The sequence below is a fragment of the Danio rerio genome, chromosome 21 (assembly GCF_049306965.1).
Source record: "Danio rerio strain Tuebingen ecotype United States chromosome 21, GRCz12tu, whole genome shotgun sequence".
NCBI lineage: Eukaryota > Metazoa > Chordata > Actinopteri > Cypriniformes > Danionidae > Danio > Danio rerio.
The window spans coordinates 29,052,053-29,071,819 of record NC_133196.1 but is presented as its reverse complement, the minus strand read 5'-3'; the positions used below and the strand labels follow the sequence as shown (position 1 = coordinate 29,071,819).

The 19,767-nt window shown below is 36.2% G+C and overlaps 1 protein-coding gene across 8 annotated transcripts in view; it reads right to left on the bottom strand.

Moving 5' to 3' along the window:
- caln2 (calneuron 2) overlaps positions 1-19,767 on the bottom strand; it is a 97,139-nt gene that overhangs the window by 38,801 nt on the left and 38,571 nt on the right. For 3 of the 8 annotated variants that reach the window (XM_068216058.2, XM_001343005.9, XM_021469085.3), the window contains exons 3-4: positions 18,723-18,866; positions 14,097-14,209 (exon numbers count right to left, since the gene is read on the bottom strand). In XM_068216058.2, coding sequence (XP_068072159.1) covers positions 14,097-14,209; positions 18,723-18,866 — 257 coding nt within the window. Of the gene's footprint in view, positions 1-13,115; positions 13,461-13,519; positions 13,933-14,096; positions 14,210-18,722; positions 18,867-19,767 lie in introns of those variants that run through there. The other 5 variants (XR_012397195.1, XM_073935877.1, XM_073935878.1 and 2 more) reach the window with 5 other exon arrangements.

Here is a 19,767-nt window from a genome sequence, read left to right as displayed (position 1 = left end):
CCCCCACTCACCATCATGAACAGCACTGTAGCCGCAGTAGAGTCATTCAGGTTCCTGGCACCACCATCTCTCAGGATCTGGAGTGGGATATTCACATAGACTCTATTGTAAAGAAAGCCCAGCAGAGACTGTACTTCCTCCGTCAGCTTAGGAAGTTTAACCTGCCACAGGAGCTACTCGTACAGTTCTACTCAGCTGTCATCCAATCCATCCGCTGCACTTCAACCACTGTTTGGTTTGGCTCAGCTGCCAAAACCGACCTCCGTACACTACAGCGAATAGTCTGGACTGCTGAACGAATCACTGGCAGTACCCTTCCTACACTTCAAGAACTGTACTCTTCCAGAGTGAGTAAAAGGGATCGCAAAATCACTCTGGACGCCTTGCACTTAGTACAATACCTGTTCGAACTGTTACCGTCAATACTTTCTACATTCACATTTGTACACAGCACCTTATAATCTGTATATTTATAACAAATCTGTACATACAATTCAACATCCAGATTTCTTGACTAACTGCATCTATTTAATGTTTAGCGTCTTTTTTGTCATATTTATTTTGTGTTGTCACTTGTCACTTTATGTACACTGGAAGCTTCTGTAGCCAAAACAAATTCCTTGTGTGTGTGAAGCACACTTTGTAATAAACCTGATTCAGATTCTGATTCTGATCTCAAATAATAAATGTGTCTGTTTCCAGAAGAACATTAATGGCACTTCTCAGTCTTCCATGGGTCCAGGTCAAAGTTCCAAATGATAGACAGATTTCTTTTAGGTGCAGGCAAATACTTTTGGACCAGTGAGGGCCTCTAATTAGCAATTATTTTATCAAGCAAAAATGCATTTAACTGATCAAAAGTGACATAACACAGACAAAAAAAAAAAAAAAAAACTTCAAATAAATGCTGCTCTTTTGATCATTCTGTTCATCAAAGGATGAATTCTTAAGCACCAAATCAACAAATTAGAGCAATTTCAAAAAAGAGAATGAGACGCTGAAGACTGAAGTAATGATGCTGAAATTTCAGCTTTGTCATCACAGAAATAGGTTTTGTCTCTTGAATATAGTGAATTGAAATGGTTGCTTAAGCTAATGTGTAGGTATTTGTGTGGCATTAACGACATGCAGTATTTTAAATTCACTGCCTATAGTGATAATCTCTCTTTTAGCCTCGTCAGCCCAAACTGCTCTGAAATGTGAACATTTGTGCATTCAGTCCTGCTGAGTTTGTTTGTCATGCTGCTGTAAATGCCTCCACAGAGGCTTTTACTTCACTATTAGACAGAGATGGCTTTAGTGCAGCGTTGATGCCACTGGCTATACAAGCAGACAACAGAGGAGAGATGCTGGTGTCATTCATCAGCTGGACATGAGGAGGACAGGGCTTAATTGAGTTGTCAGCTGTGGTCAAACACACTCCCTAATGCTGTAGTGACTGTTGGGGATACTCCCTTACACTGCTTTAATTTTAGCTCACTGCATTTTTCATATTTTTCTTAGTTTTTCTATCATTTCATCATTTTTTGTCTAAAATATATATTTTTTGGTCTAAATTATTTTTATTACAAAACCAAGAAAGAATTTTGGTTGCCGTTTTTTAAATAAACAAACTAATAAATCTGCATATTTTTAGGGCATTTTTGTCTAAATGTGTACTAAAAGATCATTGACATTTGTTTTTGACATTCATTTATTGTTTTACTCAAAGTCTACAACAAAATAATGGCCTGAGATGTCGCTTTTTTGGAGAAAAGACCATGATCATGAATATTAATTAGCCTGTTCTGACATTACATTGCCTGATTAAGATTCATGATCCACAGAAGTTCAGTGTTTTGGGCACTGACAACATCAAAGCAGTTTTACTCATTTGCTCAGATATTTTTGTTCCTACATATTAATTAACTGTGATAATTAATTGAATGATAATGAATTGAGTCAAAAAAAAAGAAGATATTATCACCTTAAGATACAATTGGAAAACATTCATTCATTAATTTTCCTTTTCATGTATCAGGGGTCCTCACAGTGAAATGAACCACCAAGTATTCCAGCATATGTTTAACATGGCGGATGCCCTTCTAGCTGCAGCCCAGTACTGGGAAACACCCATACACACTCATTCACACACACTTATACACTATGGCCAACTTAGTTCATCCAATTCACCTGTAGTGCATGTTCTTTGGACTGTAGAGGAAACCCAAGCAAACACAGGGAGAACATGCAAAGTTTACACAAAAATGCTAACTGGCCCAGCCAGGACTCAAACCAGCTACCATCTTGCTGTGAGGTGTGAAAACATATCAATAAACCCACATATTAAACTGAAATTAAAACATTTTAATATTAATAATAATAGTTCCCTACATTTATATAGCACTTTTTGAGACACTCAAAGCGCTTTACACATATCTCCTCTTCCACCACCAGTGTGCAACATCCACCTGGAGGACGCGACAGCAGCTATTTTGCACCAGACCGCACAACACACACAAGCTAATTGGTGGAGAGAAGGCAGAGTGATGAAGCCAATGATGGCATGGGGATGGTTAGGAGGCTATTATGGACAGAGGCCAGTGGGCAAATTTGGACAGGATGCCGAGGTTAAACCCCTACTCTTTTTTGAAGGACATCCTCAGATTTTTAACGACCACAGAGAGTCAGGATCTCGTTTAACGTCACATCCAAAAGGCGGCGCTCACTTAACAGTATGCACTGTAAAAAATTGCTGTTAAAAAACGGTCAGATTCTACGGTAAAATAATGTTTTTTCACTAAAACAGTAATATTCTGTTAAAAACAGTGCTTTCTGGGTAACATTTTTGTTTTCGAGAAAGTAACCAACTGCAGAAAACTGTGAGCTAACAGAGTTCAGATTCGATGTTTTGAAGTCTGTGTTTGAAATCACACTTTGTGTCCTTGTTCACTATTTCATACACTAGTTAACTAATATAGTTCACCTGACAGAGTTAATGAACACTATTGAGTGAATTCAGACACTGATGAACACCTGCTGTTAATAATCACAATTACTGAAGAAATTAACAAGAAACACAAACAGTGACTTGAGTTACAGCATTAAATAAAATAAAACAGCTTCAGTCTCAGCAGAGGATCATTAAACAACTCCACAAACAACAGCAGACACACACTTATTACTGACTGATTTGACTTCCATACTATTCTCATTGAGATCCAACAAAAATTAAGGTGTTTTTTGTGTCACCGTAATGGAGTGAGGGGCTGATTTAGTTGGGCTCTTCACCCTGGAACTCATTTAATAAAACTTTCCAACTGCTGTAATACAGAGTTTACAAAACGTTTGTACCGTAGCAATAAAGTTGGGAAGTCAATAAATAGAGAAATCTATTTGTCTGAAATTAGTTCTGATAAATGTTTTGTTATAAATCTGGAAGAAGGACCTCATGCAATAGATTTTATGCTTAGTTGCAGGTATTAATTTAATTAATGAGAAGTGGAAACAGAAAAGATTCCTCCGTAATTACTTAACAGTTAAGAAATAACATACAAAAACAGTTCAGTTATGACAAATACACACTCAGACCTCATGAATCTGACCTTGTATCTCAACAATGGTAACATCTCAAATGTTTCATGCTGCAATGCATGCTGGGAGTGGCACGGTACAAATATCCCAGCATGCATTGCGGTATAAATAAATGTTGTATAATGGTCTAACAGTTTTCTTTATTTGTGTTTGATTCTGCTGTTGTTTATGTTTAGACTTTCAGTTGCCTGTTTGTGAGTTAAACTGTTAATTTTGTTAAATTTGTTTTCACCATTATTGAGGTTAATATGCTGATTATTGATGTCTCTTTGAGTGCGATTTACACCATAGAGCAGTGTTATTGTCCAAGATATTCTTAAAAACTTCCAGAAATCATTGCCATATATAGACATATAATGTAAAACAATAGATTTAACATTGAATAGGAGCAGTAAATTTTATTATACTAAATGAGAACAGACTCTGCCATTTAATAGCAACATGAACATCACCAAATCTTATTTAGGTTTTTGGCTGGCTTGCCACAACAAAGGAGCTTTTCAAACAAAGTTCTTAACAATTGCAGCAGCCACGATATATAAATGTTGAAAATGACAGGGCTAAGAGCCCAACTAAAGCAAACTCTGTTCTCCATGATGGTGACGTAAAACTTTCACTTTTTCTCAAGAAGAACTTTAGTAAATGTTATACAAAAATACATGTATTAAGTAATAAGCGTAGCTGGTGATGATGTTTGTAGAGTTGTTTAATCATCCGCTGATCATTTAAATGATTTAATCATTTGTTGTTCTTCAGGTTATTTCATTATAAAGCTGTGACTAAAGTTTTGTATGTTCTGTTCTTGTTTTTTGCCTTCAGTATTTCTTCATTTGTTCATTGTTAATCCTCAATTATCATTTAATTAGTCAGTTAATTAATGAATTTACTTCAGCTTTGCTCCATGTTTCTTGAACACTCAGTAGTGTGGACACTTCAATTAAAACTGAAGTATATGCTCTGGGGTTTAAAGGGTTAAAGGTGTGAGAGGTAAAAACACAGTGTAAAAATGTATTTTAACAGTAATATACTGTTAATTTATACTACGGAAGTAGACTGTAAAAAAACAGTAGATTGCTGGCAACCACAGCTGCCAGTAGATTACTGTTAAATCAAGGAAAAAACAGTATTTTACTGTAAAACCTGAAGCTAATTTCTTCTGTCTGTCACCGTTGTGGAGGAGAGTAGAGCCAGTGTATGAGTTAAAGATGAACAATGAGCTGCTGATGTTATTCTGCATGTTTCTCTATTTAAAGATAGCGGCTGTTTAGTTGCTGATGCAGTCAGAATCTCTCTGGTGATTCCAGATTTACATGTATGTGTGCTGTTGTGAAAAATAAGACATTAGAGTTAAACCAAACTTTTCTAATTAACTAAAATAAGTTATCATTATACGTATGCTTCTAAGCATATATAGCACATTACTTCATAAACTCATTCAGCAGTTGACCAAGTTGAGGCAGTTGCTTTCAGTGAGCAAAATGAGTTCACTTGAGTATTGTGTAAATCAATGTAGTCCATGTATTTTTACAGCAACATACTGTAAAATAACAGTACATTGCTGGCAACTGCAGCTGCCAGTATTTTACTGTTTTTTAACGGGACAATTTTTAACAGTGTAGAGTCCCTGTCACTATATTGGGACATTGGGACCCACACAGACCGTAGGTTGGGTGCCCTCTGATGGCCTCACTAACACCAGTTTTGGCAGTAACATTGCTTTCCCATGTGGTCTCCCATCCAGGTACTGACTGGGCGCAGCCCTGTTTAGCTTCAGTGGGCAACCATGTGAGAGTTTCAGAGAGCTAGCTGCCGGCATAGAAATAAGTAACATGACATCTTATTTATCATATTAGGAAGCCTACTAGGTTAGGTGTGCAATCTGACAAAATGGCAATGACACAAATCATAAAATAAAGCTTCTTTTTTTTTGGTCTCTTGTGAATAGAAGATATAAAACAGTTCTAAAACTGTAGGGATTAAGGCAAAGAAAGGTTGTATAACTCTTACTTTTATGCACAATCTTACTTTCTCTTTGTCAAATTTCACTCTCTGGAGCATCTGACATCACATCATTTTCTATTGTTAACAGCATGGAAAGAGTAAAGCGAAATCATGGTCATGTCCAGCGGCTGTTAACCTTGAATCAATCTCCATCAATGTAAGCTGCTCGCTTTTCTGTCTGTTCCATTGCTCTGTTTGTTAGATGTTTGTACCCACTTTCTTTTGCAGCGTCAAACCCACAAAACGCCCAATTCGCGCTGTGGTATTCAGTCGATTTGCACCACAGGATGTCTAATCGTATCTTTGCATTGACGTCACATGTAAATTACTCATGCTTTGTCTGCGTCTGCTTACTGCACAGGCTGCAAAACAATTCCCCTCACTTCCATGTAATGTTATGATTGTGAGGGCGCAGGTGAGATATTGCAAAAATCTGATTAAAATTACTTTTAATATAAATTTGCATATTAATAGTATATATATATATATATATATATATATATATATATATATATATATATATATATATATATATATATATATAGAATGGTATTATATTAACAGTATATATCATATTTTCAAAAACAAGAAGCAGCACTATTAACAATAGCATTAGTCAAATTAGGACATGTTCTTGACATTAATGATTTCTGAAGGATCACGTGACACTGAACACGTCCCCTCTAATCACTTCATATCTCTTAAAAAAATATGCTTTTTTGAAGTTTGCTTCACACAGGTGAGTGGGCTTGACAAACCACTTGTAGTAACACCCTTTAATCTATATAAAACACTTCCTCTTCCTAAATCTAGCAGTTAATTCTCTGAGCACAAACATTTTCTTTATATAATTAGTACTTATTGTGTGTATTGCCTCTTCTAGTTGAATCGCTGAATGCCTCCTCAATTGAAAGTCGCTGTAGACAAAATCGTCTGCTGAATGACTAAATGTAATTATAACATTTGAATAATGATGCTTTGCATCACACACATTTAAATATCACATCCCAAAAAATAAGATTATAACGATATATCAAAACAAATATGATATATCAGAAATATACATATATATACACATATACATATATATAAACAGACTACATAGTTAAATTTCGTCTGATGTTTATATGTGTGCAGAAGTTTCAAAACAACCGTAAAACAATGGACATACGTGAATAATACATCACAGAGGTCTAGAAGGTGCTGTTGGTAATGCTGGTTATTGCTGACTGTGTTTGCCGCTGTCAGAAGTGGGATGTTGGCAGCAGGTTTGTGCTCCTCAGGGTGGAGAAAACACGCTTGTTTATGCCTCCTTGCTGCTAATAATCCATGACTGCCTGTAGCTCTTGGCTTCACTCCAGCGTCCCCATTGACAATCTAGTTAAGAACATTTTTTAAACACCCCTCACTAATAAGCGCTCCGTCTTTCATGTTACACAAAGGCCTCCAGCATCTCCAGATGAAAAATGTCCTCGTCAGCATCCAAAATCTAAACTGAGATGACACTATGATAAACACACACACGTTTCTCTGTACTTCTAAATACAAGCTAACTTTCTTTTGACTGTCTATTGCAGATTTGAAAACAAATAAATAAATAAATAAATCTATAGTTTTAGGCTGGGTCTGGCTTCGTTGTACTGTGTGTAAAACCTTTACTACTATACCTTAATGTCAAAGATGCTGTGTGTAAATATTTATTAGAGTTTTATTATGCAAGCGGACTGTAATGCATTTGACAGGAAGCTTAGAGAAGATGCGTGATGTTTGACCGTAGGGAAAAATAACCTTGAAAATAACCCTTAAGATAAGAATAGAATTAGTTTGCTGCATTGAAAATTTATACAAATCTAATAAGAAATTACATTTAAATCATTTATCAATTCTGTTCTGTTTTAAGGATTTATTATTATATTAATAATACATTCACACATTGTTAATATTTGTTTATAATGCATGACCCAGAGTACTGTATTAAAAAAGCTATGTTTAAGCCATATTTTGAATTATGCATTGCATTTTAATGGTTTAAAGTTGAAGAAAATCTCAGTAAATTAAACGGAAAATGTACTGGCATTTTTCTTCCAGAAAATTATGCTTTTCAATTTTTGAATAGTTAATTTATTTACATATTTATGGTGTGGTTCATATTTATTATTTCCAGAAGTTAAATTAATAAATAATAATGAAATGTTTTAATGTACACTATAGCCAGGTTTTCATTCATTTTCCTTCTGCTTAGTCCTTGATTGGGGTCGCCACAGTGGAATGAACTGCCAACTATTCCAGCATATGGAACCAAGTACTGGGAAACACCCATACACTTTCAAATTCACACACGCACTCATATTCTACGGTCAATTTAGCTTACCCAATTAACCTATAGCTCATGTCTTTGGACTATGGGAGAAACCAGAGCACCCAGAGGAAACCCACACAAACAAGAGGAGAACATACAAACTCCACACAGAAATGCCAACTGACCCAGCCAGGACTTGAATCAGTGATCTTCTTGCTGTGAAGCAACAGTGCTAACCATTGAGGCATTGTGCCGCCTGCAGCAGGGTTTATTTAATTAATTAAAGCTATAAAATAAATATAAAATGAATAACATATAAAAGTGTAAGCTTATTTTATTTTAACTGGAACATTTAGAACATCACGTTATTTAATTTAACTTTAAGATTAGCTCTCCTTTTTCTTTTTGACCTGCTTAGCCCTGAACTCTGGGTGTTTTTGTTTGATTTAAATAAATGTTTTACTGCACTTGGTCTTTCCTTCAGCCTTTCCCTGCACCACTGTTGCACATGTTTACAAAAGAATGACTGAGACAAAACAAAAAAGACAACTAAAAAAGAAAATATTTTTGAAAAACTGATTTCAACTATAAGTAAAAAGTAAAAAGTTCAAATGCTTGGATTCAGTAAGACTAAAAAGTAATTTAATATGAATTCAAGAGTTCACACTTAGCTGATTTATAAAAGCTTGTTTGGCATGCTGTCCCGGGAGAGAGCCCCGAGCTCAAGGGCTCCTCGAGCCCGGGGCTTCCTCCCGTTGGCAGAGCAAGAGGGGAGCCTGAGCTCGGTGGATCTCAGAACTCCCCTGCTGCGGTAGCTAAGGGAACACAAGGGATTAGACAAAGCTTGATTGTTATGTATGTTATATGTCTTTGGATGGTGGGAGGAAACCGGAGAACCCGGGGAAAACCCACGCGGACACGGGGAGGACATACAAACTCCTCACAGAAACACCCACCAGTCCTGTGGAACCAGGGCTGGCAGTGTTTTTGCTGTGGGGCTCACAGTGCTAACCACTGGGCCGCCGTGCCGCCCAATCAGAGGTAAAGGAGGAGAATAGGGGAGGAGGGGGGTTTCTTCCAAACGAAGATAAAGTGAACTGAAAACTGTGGCTATTTATAGTAGCTTAGGGCTCATATGATTGGAAGATAGTGATTAGCAAATGCGAGACCGGCCGTGATAAATCATAAGCACGTGATCCTCTCGAAATTAGTTTATGAATAAAGTTCACTTATTTGTGATGCAAATTTTTCACCAGTCAGTACTCATAATACAGCACATAATATTTCAGAAATCATTCTAATATGCTGATTTGATATTAAATAAATCATTTAGTTAAAATATATTACTGCTGGGCAATTATTAGTTTTGGGTACTGAAACCCGGTGCCACACCGGTACCTACACTCTCAGAAATAAGCTGTCACTGGGGTGGTACCTTTTCAATAGGGTACTCATTTGTACTCAAAAGGTCTATATTAGTACCTCAAATGTATGTGTTAGTACCTAAAAATTTTAAGAGAAACACTTTTGTACTTTTTAGGTACTAACATGTACCCTTATGGTATTATTATTGACCTTTTAGGTACAAATTTGTACCTTTTGTAAAAAAGGTACCACCCCAGTGACAGCTCACATACCTTTATTTCTGAGAGTGTATGTAACTGGTATACACTGGACCAAATCAGCATATGCCACACATGTACCTACAGTATGTATCCAGTATGCATCAGACAGATTCATCATATGAATTCCGATGCCTAATTTTGGTGCCACTGGTGCAGCAACAATGACATAAGAAGTATTAAAGGGTGCATCAAACAAACAATCAAAAAAATAATACATTAATGCAAATCAAATTTATAAAATATGAATTGATGTACACTTTAAATTTTAATTATATTGTTCAATTGAGATTATTTTAAAAAATGGTCAAATAAAACGTTTTTCCACCATAACTTTGTTGCTCAAAAGTATTGTTTTGGCAATGGTATTGTTTTAAAAGTATTGATTTAGAACTGTTATCGAAATAACCCCCAAATGATACCCAACCCTAGCAATAATAAATAACAATTAATCACACCCAAAATAAAAATTTGTTTTAATCTATAGCTCCTTTCCTCATACATACATCCTTTCCACATACATACAAAATTGCCGACAATTTTCCGGAAAGGTTGTATGTGTGAACAGGTCCTTTTTGAAAATACCGGTAAATTCGTTCTGGCTATTTTCCGGAAAGAGAAGTTGTAACATTACCGGCAATTTGCCGGAATGCTGCGCTGTGTGAATGCAGAAGAAAGATTACCGTAATAAGCGCGTGCACGTCTAGAACGTGCTGACGTGAGACGTCTGCTTTAGCCAATCACAACAGTCAGACGCATTTACGTCCGCGCGATTTGTAAGAATAAAAACCTTTGAATATTTTTCCAGACACATTTAGCTGCTAGAAGTTAGTCAGATCACGTTTATATGTTCTTCTTTATGCCAACTGTGTAAATAATCATCGATGAGATGCTTATGATAAGCCGTTGTTTGTTTACCTTCAAGCTTTGCGTGTTCCTGTGAAACAGCCTGTGAGTGCCTGCACAGTGATCCTGCGAAAGTGGTTCACAATATTGATCATCCACAGAGTTTGTAATTTAGTCAAATGTTTACAAATACAAGCGCAGCCGTATAAAAGCTCATTTGTGGTTAATGATGTCAGAATTTACCGGTATTTTGGAATGGATGTGTGAATGCTCTTTTTCGGAAAATTTCCGTAACGTCTTCGCCTGTGTGAACAGCGCTTTTTTGAATATACCGGTAAAGTCGTTCCGGAAATTTTCCGGATATTTACCGGTATCACTGTGTGAAAGGGGCTTATGATAAGTGTGTGTATTTTATATATTCATTCTGTATATGTACTTGTCACGATAACCAGCGATCATTCTCCAGAGATCGCTGGTTTTCTCACAATATTCATGGACTACATATTCATACATGTTCTCCATTCACACTCACACATGCTCACTCATCTAGACTGATTACATTCTCACCACCTGAGCCTTGTCAGAAACTGATTGCACTCACTACTTAAGCCACTCATTCGAGTCTTGTTTGCTATCAGTGACATTACAACTCGTTTCTCCTTTTCTTGTTTCTCTGTGTTTAGACCCTAGCCTAGTTTATCCTTGTTATCCTGTTTAGCCGCCTGCCTTACGACCTATAGCCTGTTTACTAACTACGATTCTGGACTGCCTGTATATACCCGTTTGCCCCTGTTTGGACCATTGCTTGCCTGACACGAATAAACCTGCATTGTGGATCTTACCTCCAGTTGTCTCTGTCACTCCCCCATCATTACAGTACTACACATACATACATAAAAACAAATATATATAATTATATAAAAGGTTTTTGCATAAATATTTTAATTTGTATCATACACTCTCAGAAATAGGTTTCAAAAGGTACAAATTTGTATCTAAAAGGTCCATAATAATACCTTAAGGGTACAAATCAATACCTAAAAAGTACAAACGTGTTCCTCTTAAATTTTTTAGGAACTAATGTATACTTTTGAGGTACCAATATGGACCCTTTAAGTACAAATGTGTACCTTTTGAAAAGGTACCACCCAGTGACAACTTGCGTACCTTTATTTCTGAGAGTGTATGCATATATATTTTATATCTAAATATAAATAAACATTTCTCAAGAGCATGCATGCATGTGTGTATTTGAGTTTACACACATATATTAGTTTAAAACTAATTTTTATTTTTGGATTAATCACAATCAGGATTATCTTTGCCCAGCACAAAAAAAAATATCTTTGTTGTATAATATAAGTTGTGACAGCATTTTTTTAAATGTAAGAGTCTGTCACGGTTATTGCTGAATAAAAATATTCATTTCTAAAAAAAAAAAAAAAAAAAAAACTTTCGACAGAGGTTGTGTAGGATTTCTAGAAGACATATGAGAAATCTCAATAAGTCGCGCTGTCAAAACAATATTTCCCCGGAGGTTTTGTCATTGTGCCATGATTAGACTTGTATTGGGCTGTAATATGATCAGAGAGGCAGAGGGTGTTTGGTATGCGGCGGTGATGCTCTTACATGGATTACTGTTGCAGTTATGAGTCACTGTGTCCCACTAAAGGTGTGTTGAGATGAGCATTTAAATCACCTTTGAGACACCGGTGTCTGTGACCTTGCTGTTTTACACTCCTACACAAACCGTTCAGAGAGAAATACACTACACACAAACATGCAAATATAAAGCCAGATGCTACTCCTTCGGTCAAAAATCTTATGGACATAACTTTGCACACAGCAATTAGGAGGGTTCAAGTGTTTAAGGCCTTTGTGTACACACATATAAACTGATAATATCATTTTAATACTACTTAAATTAGTGATGGGAAAGACAGACATTTTAGTTAATTTGCCATAGAAATACAGCAATGTTCTAAATTTGTAATGGCTAAAGCACCATATAGGCAAATAATAATGAATGCTTTTGTTTGAATACAATCATGCACGTACTCACCTGAACTTATAATGACTGAAGTTTTAATTTAAGAATTATACCTATTTGCGTTTATACATTTTTAAAATTAACATTACAGCTGTCCAGATGCAAAAGTCCTATTTATAACTTAAGGGATAGTTCACCCATGAAATTAAAAATTCAGTTTCTTTCTTCTGCTGAACACAAAGAAAAAGATATTTTGAAAAATGCTGGTAATTGACACCCGTTGACTTCCATAGTAGATTTTTCCCTATCCTATGGAACTCGACTGGTCCCAGCATTCAACATTCTTTAAATTATCTTCTTATTTAGAAGAAAGAAACTCATAAAGGTTTAAAATGACACAAGGGAGAGTAAACTATTTCAGAGTAAAATGTTCATTTTGGGGCGAACTATCCCTCTATTTTGACGATTATTTATCTTGCATGCAATAGATTTGTAAAGTACTGCTTTTGTTAAGGTTGATTTATATTAGATGCAGTCAAAAGTTCACTTGGGAGCATGTAGTGAATGTGAGATCATTGTGTTATTGGCAAAAGTTTGCTTTTGGTGTGATGGTTCACTTTTGGCTGTTTATGTGCAATTTATTTTTTATAACTTTGCGCATGGCTCCACATCCAAAATGCATCACTTGGAGTCCGGTCGAGCTGGATGAACATCCAAATGAAAATCCAAAACAACAACCTAATGTGAAGTCTTTTAGGCTTCTTTTGAAGTTTCACAAAATAATAATGCATATTTTTCCATTTATTTTTCTGTTTTGCATTAAGCACACAGTTATTTTGGATATATAAAATATAGCCTAAATACCAGGCTGCACAAGAAATAATAAATATTTAAATTTTATTTATCATCTGAATCTGAACAATGTTTTATTTTGAAAAATCTTTCATTAAAAAAAAAGACTCTATTCTCTCTCGGGTCACTTGAGCGACACAATTTAACCCAAAATCAAGCAAAATGAGTAAGAAAAAGACGTATTCAAAAGCATCTTTGGGAAAACGCCCAGTGAAGGAACCACAAACTGCCAAGGAATGGATCCGATTTGTCAGCAAATCAGGTGAATCCAGCATGTCTGTGTGAGAAAAATATCAACTGCTAGAGATTTCAAATGACGGCAGCCAGAGTCACTTAAATCACTTAATTTTACAATTTATTACACTGTTCTGCTTTGACAGTTATACAAAGTTGCCACTGTTATTGTCAATAATAGTAAAATAGTGATTGTGTTGAGTATGAAAGCTTTTACAACTAGAATAATAGTAATCATAATTACAGTTCATCAAAGTTTCAGAGCTTCAATCTTGACCCATTAATAAAAGTTGAAACGAAGGCCTAAAAAATCAGAGAGAGAGAGAGAAACCACTGTCCATATGCCTCTGATGACTAATTCAGATCTATACTTGCCTTTTCAAGTGGCAAATCTTTCAATTAATATGCCTCGCTTGACTCTCACGGAAATCTCTTGGAATTGAATCTAGAGTTTCCTGTCCTTATGAAGGAATGTTGACTTTGAAATGGGCAGATGTGTCTGTTCACTTTGAAGCCTGTGGTGTGGGAAGAATCATATTGAGCAGTTGTCACGGGACGGAGGAAGCAGGTGGAGAGGGCAGTGCGTGACCCGTATTCTTACCCGCGTGCTCAGAATACAAATGCGTGCCCAAACAATGAAGAAGAGAAGGTATATAAAATAGATGAATGTTCCTCATACCTGCCAGAATATGCTGTCTATAGTGCTGCCTAAGAAGCCCTCTCTAGTTTCAGAGGAAACCAGTTTAGGTCCCAATATCGTCATAAATTCATCAAAGTCCACCTGTCCATCACCTGCAGAAAGAACAGAACATTTCTGAGTTAGAATTTAAAAGTGTTTAAAAAGTGGCAGAAATCTTGACTCATCATTCATGATGTCAGATCTTACTAGAACAAAAAACAGCAAACAATAAACCAAAATTAATCCAAATATCATATAATACCAAAATATAAATACCCAATTCTAATTACATACTGAACTTGACTAATTTATGAGCCAAACAGGAACAACAAGCCCAAACACGGATATAATAAGTAGACATGCAAGGGCAGGAATCTAATCACAGCATTTATTATTCAAAAACAATTGAAAGAAAAGAAAAAGGAGGGCCTATGAACATTGCTGTTGAAAATGGAAGGCCTTGGAGTGAAAACGGTTTAGAGCCACTGATATACAGCAGTTGGACAAAGAAACTGAAATGCCTGGTTTTAGACCACAATGATTGATTAGTATGGTGTACGGCCTCCATTTGCAGCCAATCATTTCATCTTGGGAATGACAGATACAAGACTACACAGTGGCCAGAAGGATTTTGAGCCATTCTTGTTGCAGAATAGTGGCCAAGTCACTATGTAAGGCTGGTGGAGGAAAACATTTTCTGACTTGTTCCTCCAAAACACTCCAAAGTGGCTGAAAAATATGTAGATTTGGTGACTGTGTAGGCCATGAAAGATGTTCAACTTCACTTTCATGTTCATCATACCACTCTGTCACCAGTCTTGCTGTTTGTATTGATGCATTATCATCCTGATACACAGCACCGCCAATGTTTGAATCATTGGGTGCATATGGTCCTCCTGAATGGTTTGGTAGTCCTTGGCAGTGACTCATCTAGCAAGTATTGAGTCTAGGGAATGTTATGATATTGCAGCCCAAACTATAAACTGTACCACTCCCATTATTCACTTTGAGCATGCAGCATTCTGGATGGTACACTTCCTCTCCACTCTGTAACTCCCCAGAATGTGGGAAAGACAGTAAAGGTGGACTCATCAGAGAACAAAACATGTTTCTGTTGGATGTGATTCATTTTTCTTGGTGGTTTGCTTAAATTACGCTGAATACTGTGGCTCTTGATACATCACAAAGACTTGCTGTCTTGGTCAGCGAGATGCGCACCAACAATTTGTCCTCTTTTGAACAAGGATATGCCACCCATAATTCTGTTTGCATTGCAATTGATATTACTCTGTTAATTAATCCTTCACACTCTACCTTACTGGTGGAATGTTCAATCAATAAAGAATGGCATCCAGGATAGTGAAATTTAGCAACGAAACCCCCAACAATAATTGGCCAATGTTTTAGTTTCATTATCCCACCCCTGTAGATCAACTTAATAGATTAATGAAACAATGTTCAGTCTAATTCTAATACAATTTCTAATACAACACAAGTTTGCACCACTAACTTTGTGATCAGTGGATGGATGGAGATCGATTCCTAGCTGGTGTACCTTTTTTATTTAAATTATTTTAAATCTTTAAAAAATAAATACAGCACAAATAGAAACTGTAAGTTGTTCAGTTGGTCTCTACTATTTTCATAAGCATAATGAGCATCCATAATGGCCATTGTTAGTCTAAGTAGCTAGCTTTTAGCATATAAATCTACACAAAACGCTGTCTCATATGCTAAACCCCATCAGATCACATTGTGTGTTGTTTCAGACACCCGCTGCTGTCTGAAAGTCATTTCTGAGCTAGATATTGTCTGATGTTAGCTTGATTAATCTGATCATAAAAACTACTTAATGTGTACTTAGATATAACATTATAAAGCTACAATTATTAAAATATCTTATACATTACATGTAGCAAGAGTTTTTTTTTTTTTTTTTTTTGCCCTAGCAGCAAAATCAGAAAGTCAAAAATGTTCTGACTGATCAAAATTGATTTGATTTACCATATTGTGCCTTGTGGGGGGAAAGTTCTTTATATCAGCTAAAGAACAGAAGAGAGCTGAATATAATTAATTGAGGAAACCACCATTGCCCTTCAGGGATCAATAAGTTACATCTACCTAAGTCACAGGAACTTTGTTTAATTTAATAAGATCTGCACTGCTTTGCTGACTGCTTTATTATGCAGGTTTTTTTTTTACAACTTCAGCTCAGCTAATAGGCTAAGTAATAGGCTACAGATCTGATTCAAATTCACTCGATCTAACCATTGCATATGAAACTGACAATTATATTTCCACTCACATTTCAGCTGCCAGGGGTTTCTTGCGCAGATCAATTCAATAAATCAATTATCATGAGGAAGGCCAATTAAAATTCAGATCAACTTGTGGCTGCTTAATGAATACCTTTTCATTAATAATTAAAATGTAATTTAATTGTCTCCTAAGGTGATTGCACTTGACCTTACATTGACCGTATGAAATCTATGAAATCTTATAAAAACTATTTACAGCATATAAACGGTGAGCATATAAAATCAATTTTCGTCATTCAATCCTTTAAGCAGGGCATGCAAAATTTCTCACTCTTTTGGTAGCCCAAATATAAATCTAAGCAGCCCAAATAGAAAATACATTATTATTAAATAAAAAACAAAAACATATATTAACTAAATAAAAAGATATAATGGCATTTAATGTAGGCTATATATTAATTTTTAAATAACCAAATTGTATTATTTAACTTTTTAAAGTTTACATTATTACATTTAATGAAATGGAAAAACAAATGGAATAACCAAAACATTATTGTTAAGTGGGGCATCACGGTGGCGCAGTGAGTAGCACGATCGGCTTACAGAAAGAAGGTCACTGGTTCGAGCTTCGGCTAGGTCAGTTGGCATTTCTATGTGGAGTTTACATGTTCTTCCCATGTTCGTGTGGGTTTCCTCCGGGTGATCCGATTTCCCCCACAGTCCAAAGACATGCGGTATTGGTGAATTGGGTAAGATAAATTGTCCGTAGTATATGTCTGTGAATGAGTGTGAATGGATTTTTCCCAGTGATGGGTTGCGGCTGGAAGGGCATCCGCTGCGTAAAACATATACTGGATAAGTTGGCAGTTCATTCCGCTGTGGCGACCCCAGATTAATAAAGGGACTAAGCTGAAAAGAAAATGAATGAATGAATGAATAATATTAATTCAGGTTATTTTTTTGCAGCTTTAAAGACATTCCAATATGTTACAGAGTATATAGAATGTTCCCTTGTGGTTATTTTGTATTATTTCTTATTTAACTAACTTGCTGCTAGCCTTTAAATCTGAAAAAACCAACATGGAAAATTGTACATGCTTTTTACGGAGACGCATGCACTCCGTGAGTGAAATTTTTTTTCTTTACAGTCTGAATGGCTAACTAACGCATCGAAATCTTAATGTTGAATAATTGCATAGAGATATATATTTTTTTAATTGCAAAGCTTACACAGGCCTAAGGCTTGTTTACAAACCCAAAGAAAGATATGTCCTATTAAACTACAGTTTTGTACAAACAGGTAATAAATGCATTCTAAAACAATTATTTTCATTTTACGTTTATTAATTTATTAATACATTTTTATAGTCCCTGAATAAATGTAATATTGTAGAAGTCATTATTTGGAGCTGGCATGTGAGCTAACGGAACGAATCAGGGTGTTCTGTTTATGCTGCTGCTTTAGACACTTTAAAGTGATTTAAATATGAAACATATGATAATTACATTTAAAACTTAGCTTAGGCTATTACTGTATCTGAATATAATGTGAGTGCAATCTCTTAGTGATTGACGAGTGTTTGTGTGCTTCAGTGCCGCACATTTAGTACAAGCGATTAAACTGACAGAAACAATGCGTTATTTGGGAGGTAGTTGATAATATTGTGGCTTTTCTCCTTTATTATCAACAAGTGGATTCAGAAGCACAGCACACACATAATTATCCACTTTGTGGGAGAACACACGAACAGCGTGTAGATAGATTTTGGTAGCCTGATAAAAAAACAATAGCCCCAGGACGTCAGGCTACCAGATTTTGCAAGCTTTATGAAAAATTACAACACTGGCCAGAGATATACAAAATCATTATACAACCTTAAGTGACTTTAAAGTTTCATTAAATGCTTAAACAAAATGTCTGAATCAAGAGCAACAACTTTCAATGTTGCTTGATAAGCCAAACCAATGCATATTATCTAACCATCCAGTCAACACTTCAGGGACCCCCAGAAACACACTTTTTCTCTCTCTTGCTCCATATAAACAGTATACCCCCCTCCCCCACACACACACATACAAATATACACAGTACAATGAAGGTTCCTCAGAATTCAGCTCACAGAATTCACCTATTTATTACCTGCTGCCCTGGAAATATTGTAGCTCATTCAGTTCTATGATTGCTGTAGCACAAACTGCTCAGGGTGTCATATATATCTCTCCAGCGAATGGACTGGAAGAGGTCCGTGACGGGTTGTAAAGCTGTTTTAACAGATGATCGTAAGACAGAAAGATGCTCTTTTGTTTGTGTGAGAGGTGCAGGTGAATGATTGGAGAACGATCGAGGTGTAGACAGAGACTGACTCACCGTCCATGTCCAGTCTCTGCATGATAATCGCCAGCTCCACCTCACTGGGCATGTACCCCAGAGAGCGCATGGCCATTCCCAGCTCCTGCTTCGAGATGAACCCGTTCCCATCCCTGTCCAGAACTCGGAAAGCCTCTCGAATCTCTGTGGAGAGAAATGAGACAAATGCTATTTTATTAGCTTCTTTAGACAGTATGAATTTACTTTATTATTCTTGTTTGCATCTGTATGTAAGCTGATGTCATTATGAATAAGGAGCAACATACAGTCATGGTAATTTAGAGAATAAATTCCTGCCCACAAAGAGCTGTTTGTTACTTCACTACAGCTACTGTTAACTAATAAGGTGTACAACGCCAACTACTGGCCTGGCATATGTAATACAGTGCTTTCTGCAGGTTTCAGGTTTATGTCTAGATGCGAATATAAAAATTGCTTAGGGACTGCAAGACAAGGGCGTAACATGCAGGGGTGTCACTTGTAGGCCTAGTAGGGTGGCACTTTATTAAAAAATTTGTCAAAATTTTGTTGTTGGCAAGATGGCTCTATTATTATCAGTTATAAGTGCCTACACCTACTCCACACCTAAACCCAAACATCACAGTTATTAACATCTACACCTACCCCAACCCTAAACTCAACCATCAGCGTTATTAACGTCTATACCTACCACAACCCTCAACCTAACCGTCATCATTATTAACGTATACATCTTCCTCAAACCTTAACCCAACCATTAGAGTTAGGGATGCACCGATATGGATTTTTTGGCCGATACCGATAACCGATAATTCTTCAGACTTGGAGGCAGATAGCCGATATGTATAGGCCGATAATCATAAATATTTTTTAATTGTTAAATTTTATACAGCAAACTTCATAAAAGATTGAACTGCTCTTATGAACTGAATAGCCTATACACAAAGCAAAAAAGCTATAGCTTCAAAATTGCAAGGTGATTATAGACCTATATTCACGACGTCACATAAATCAGCATGCAAAAAATTATTTCCTTTTCTTCATAGCAAATTACAGTTTTTCTCAG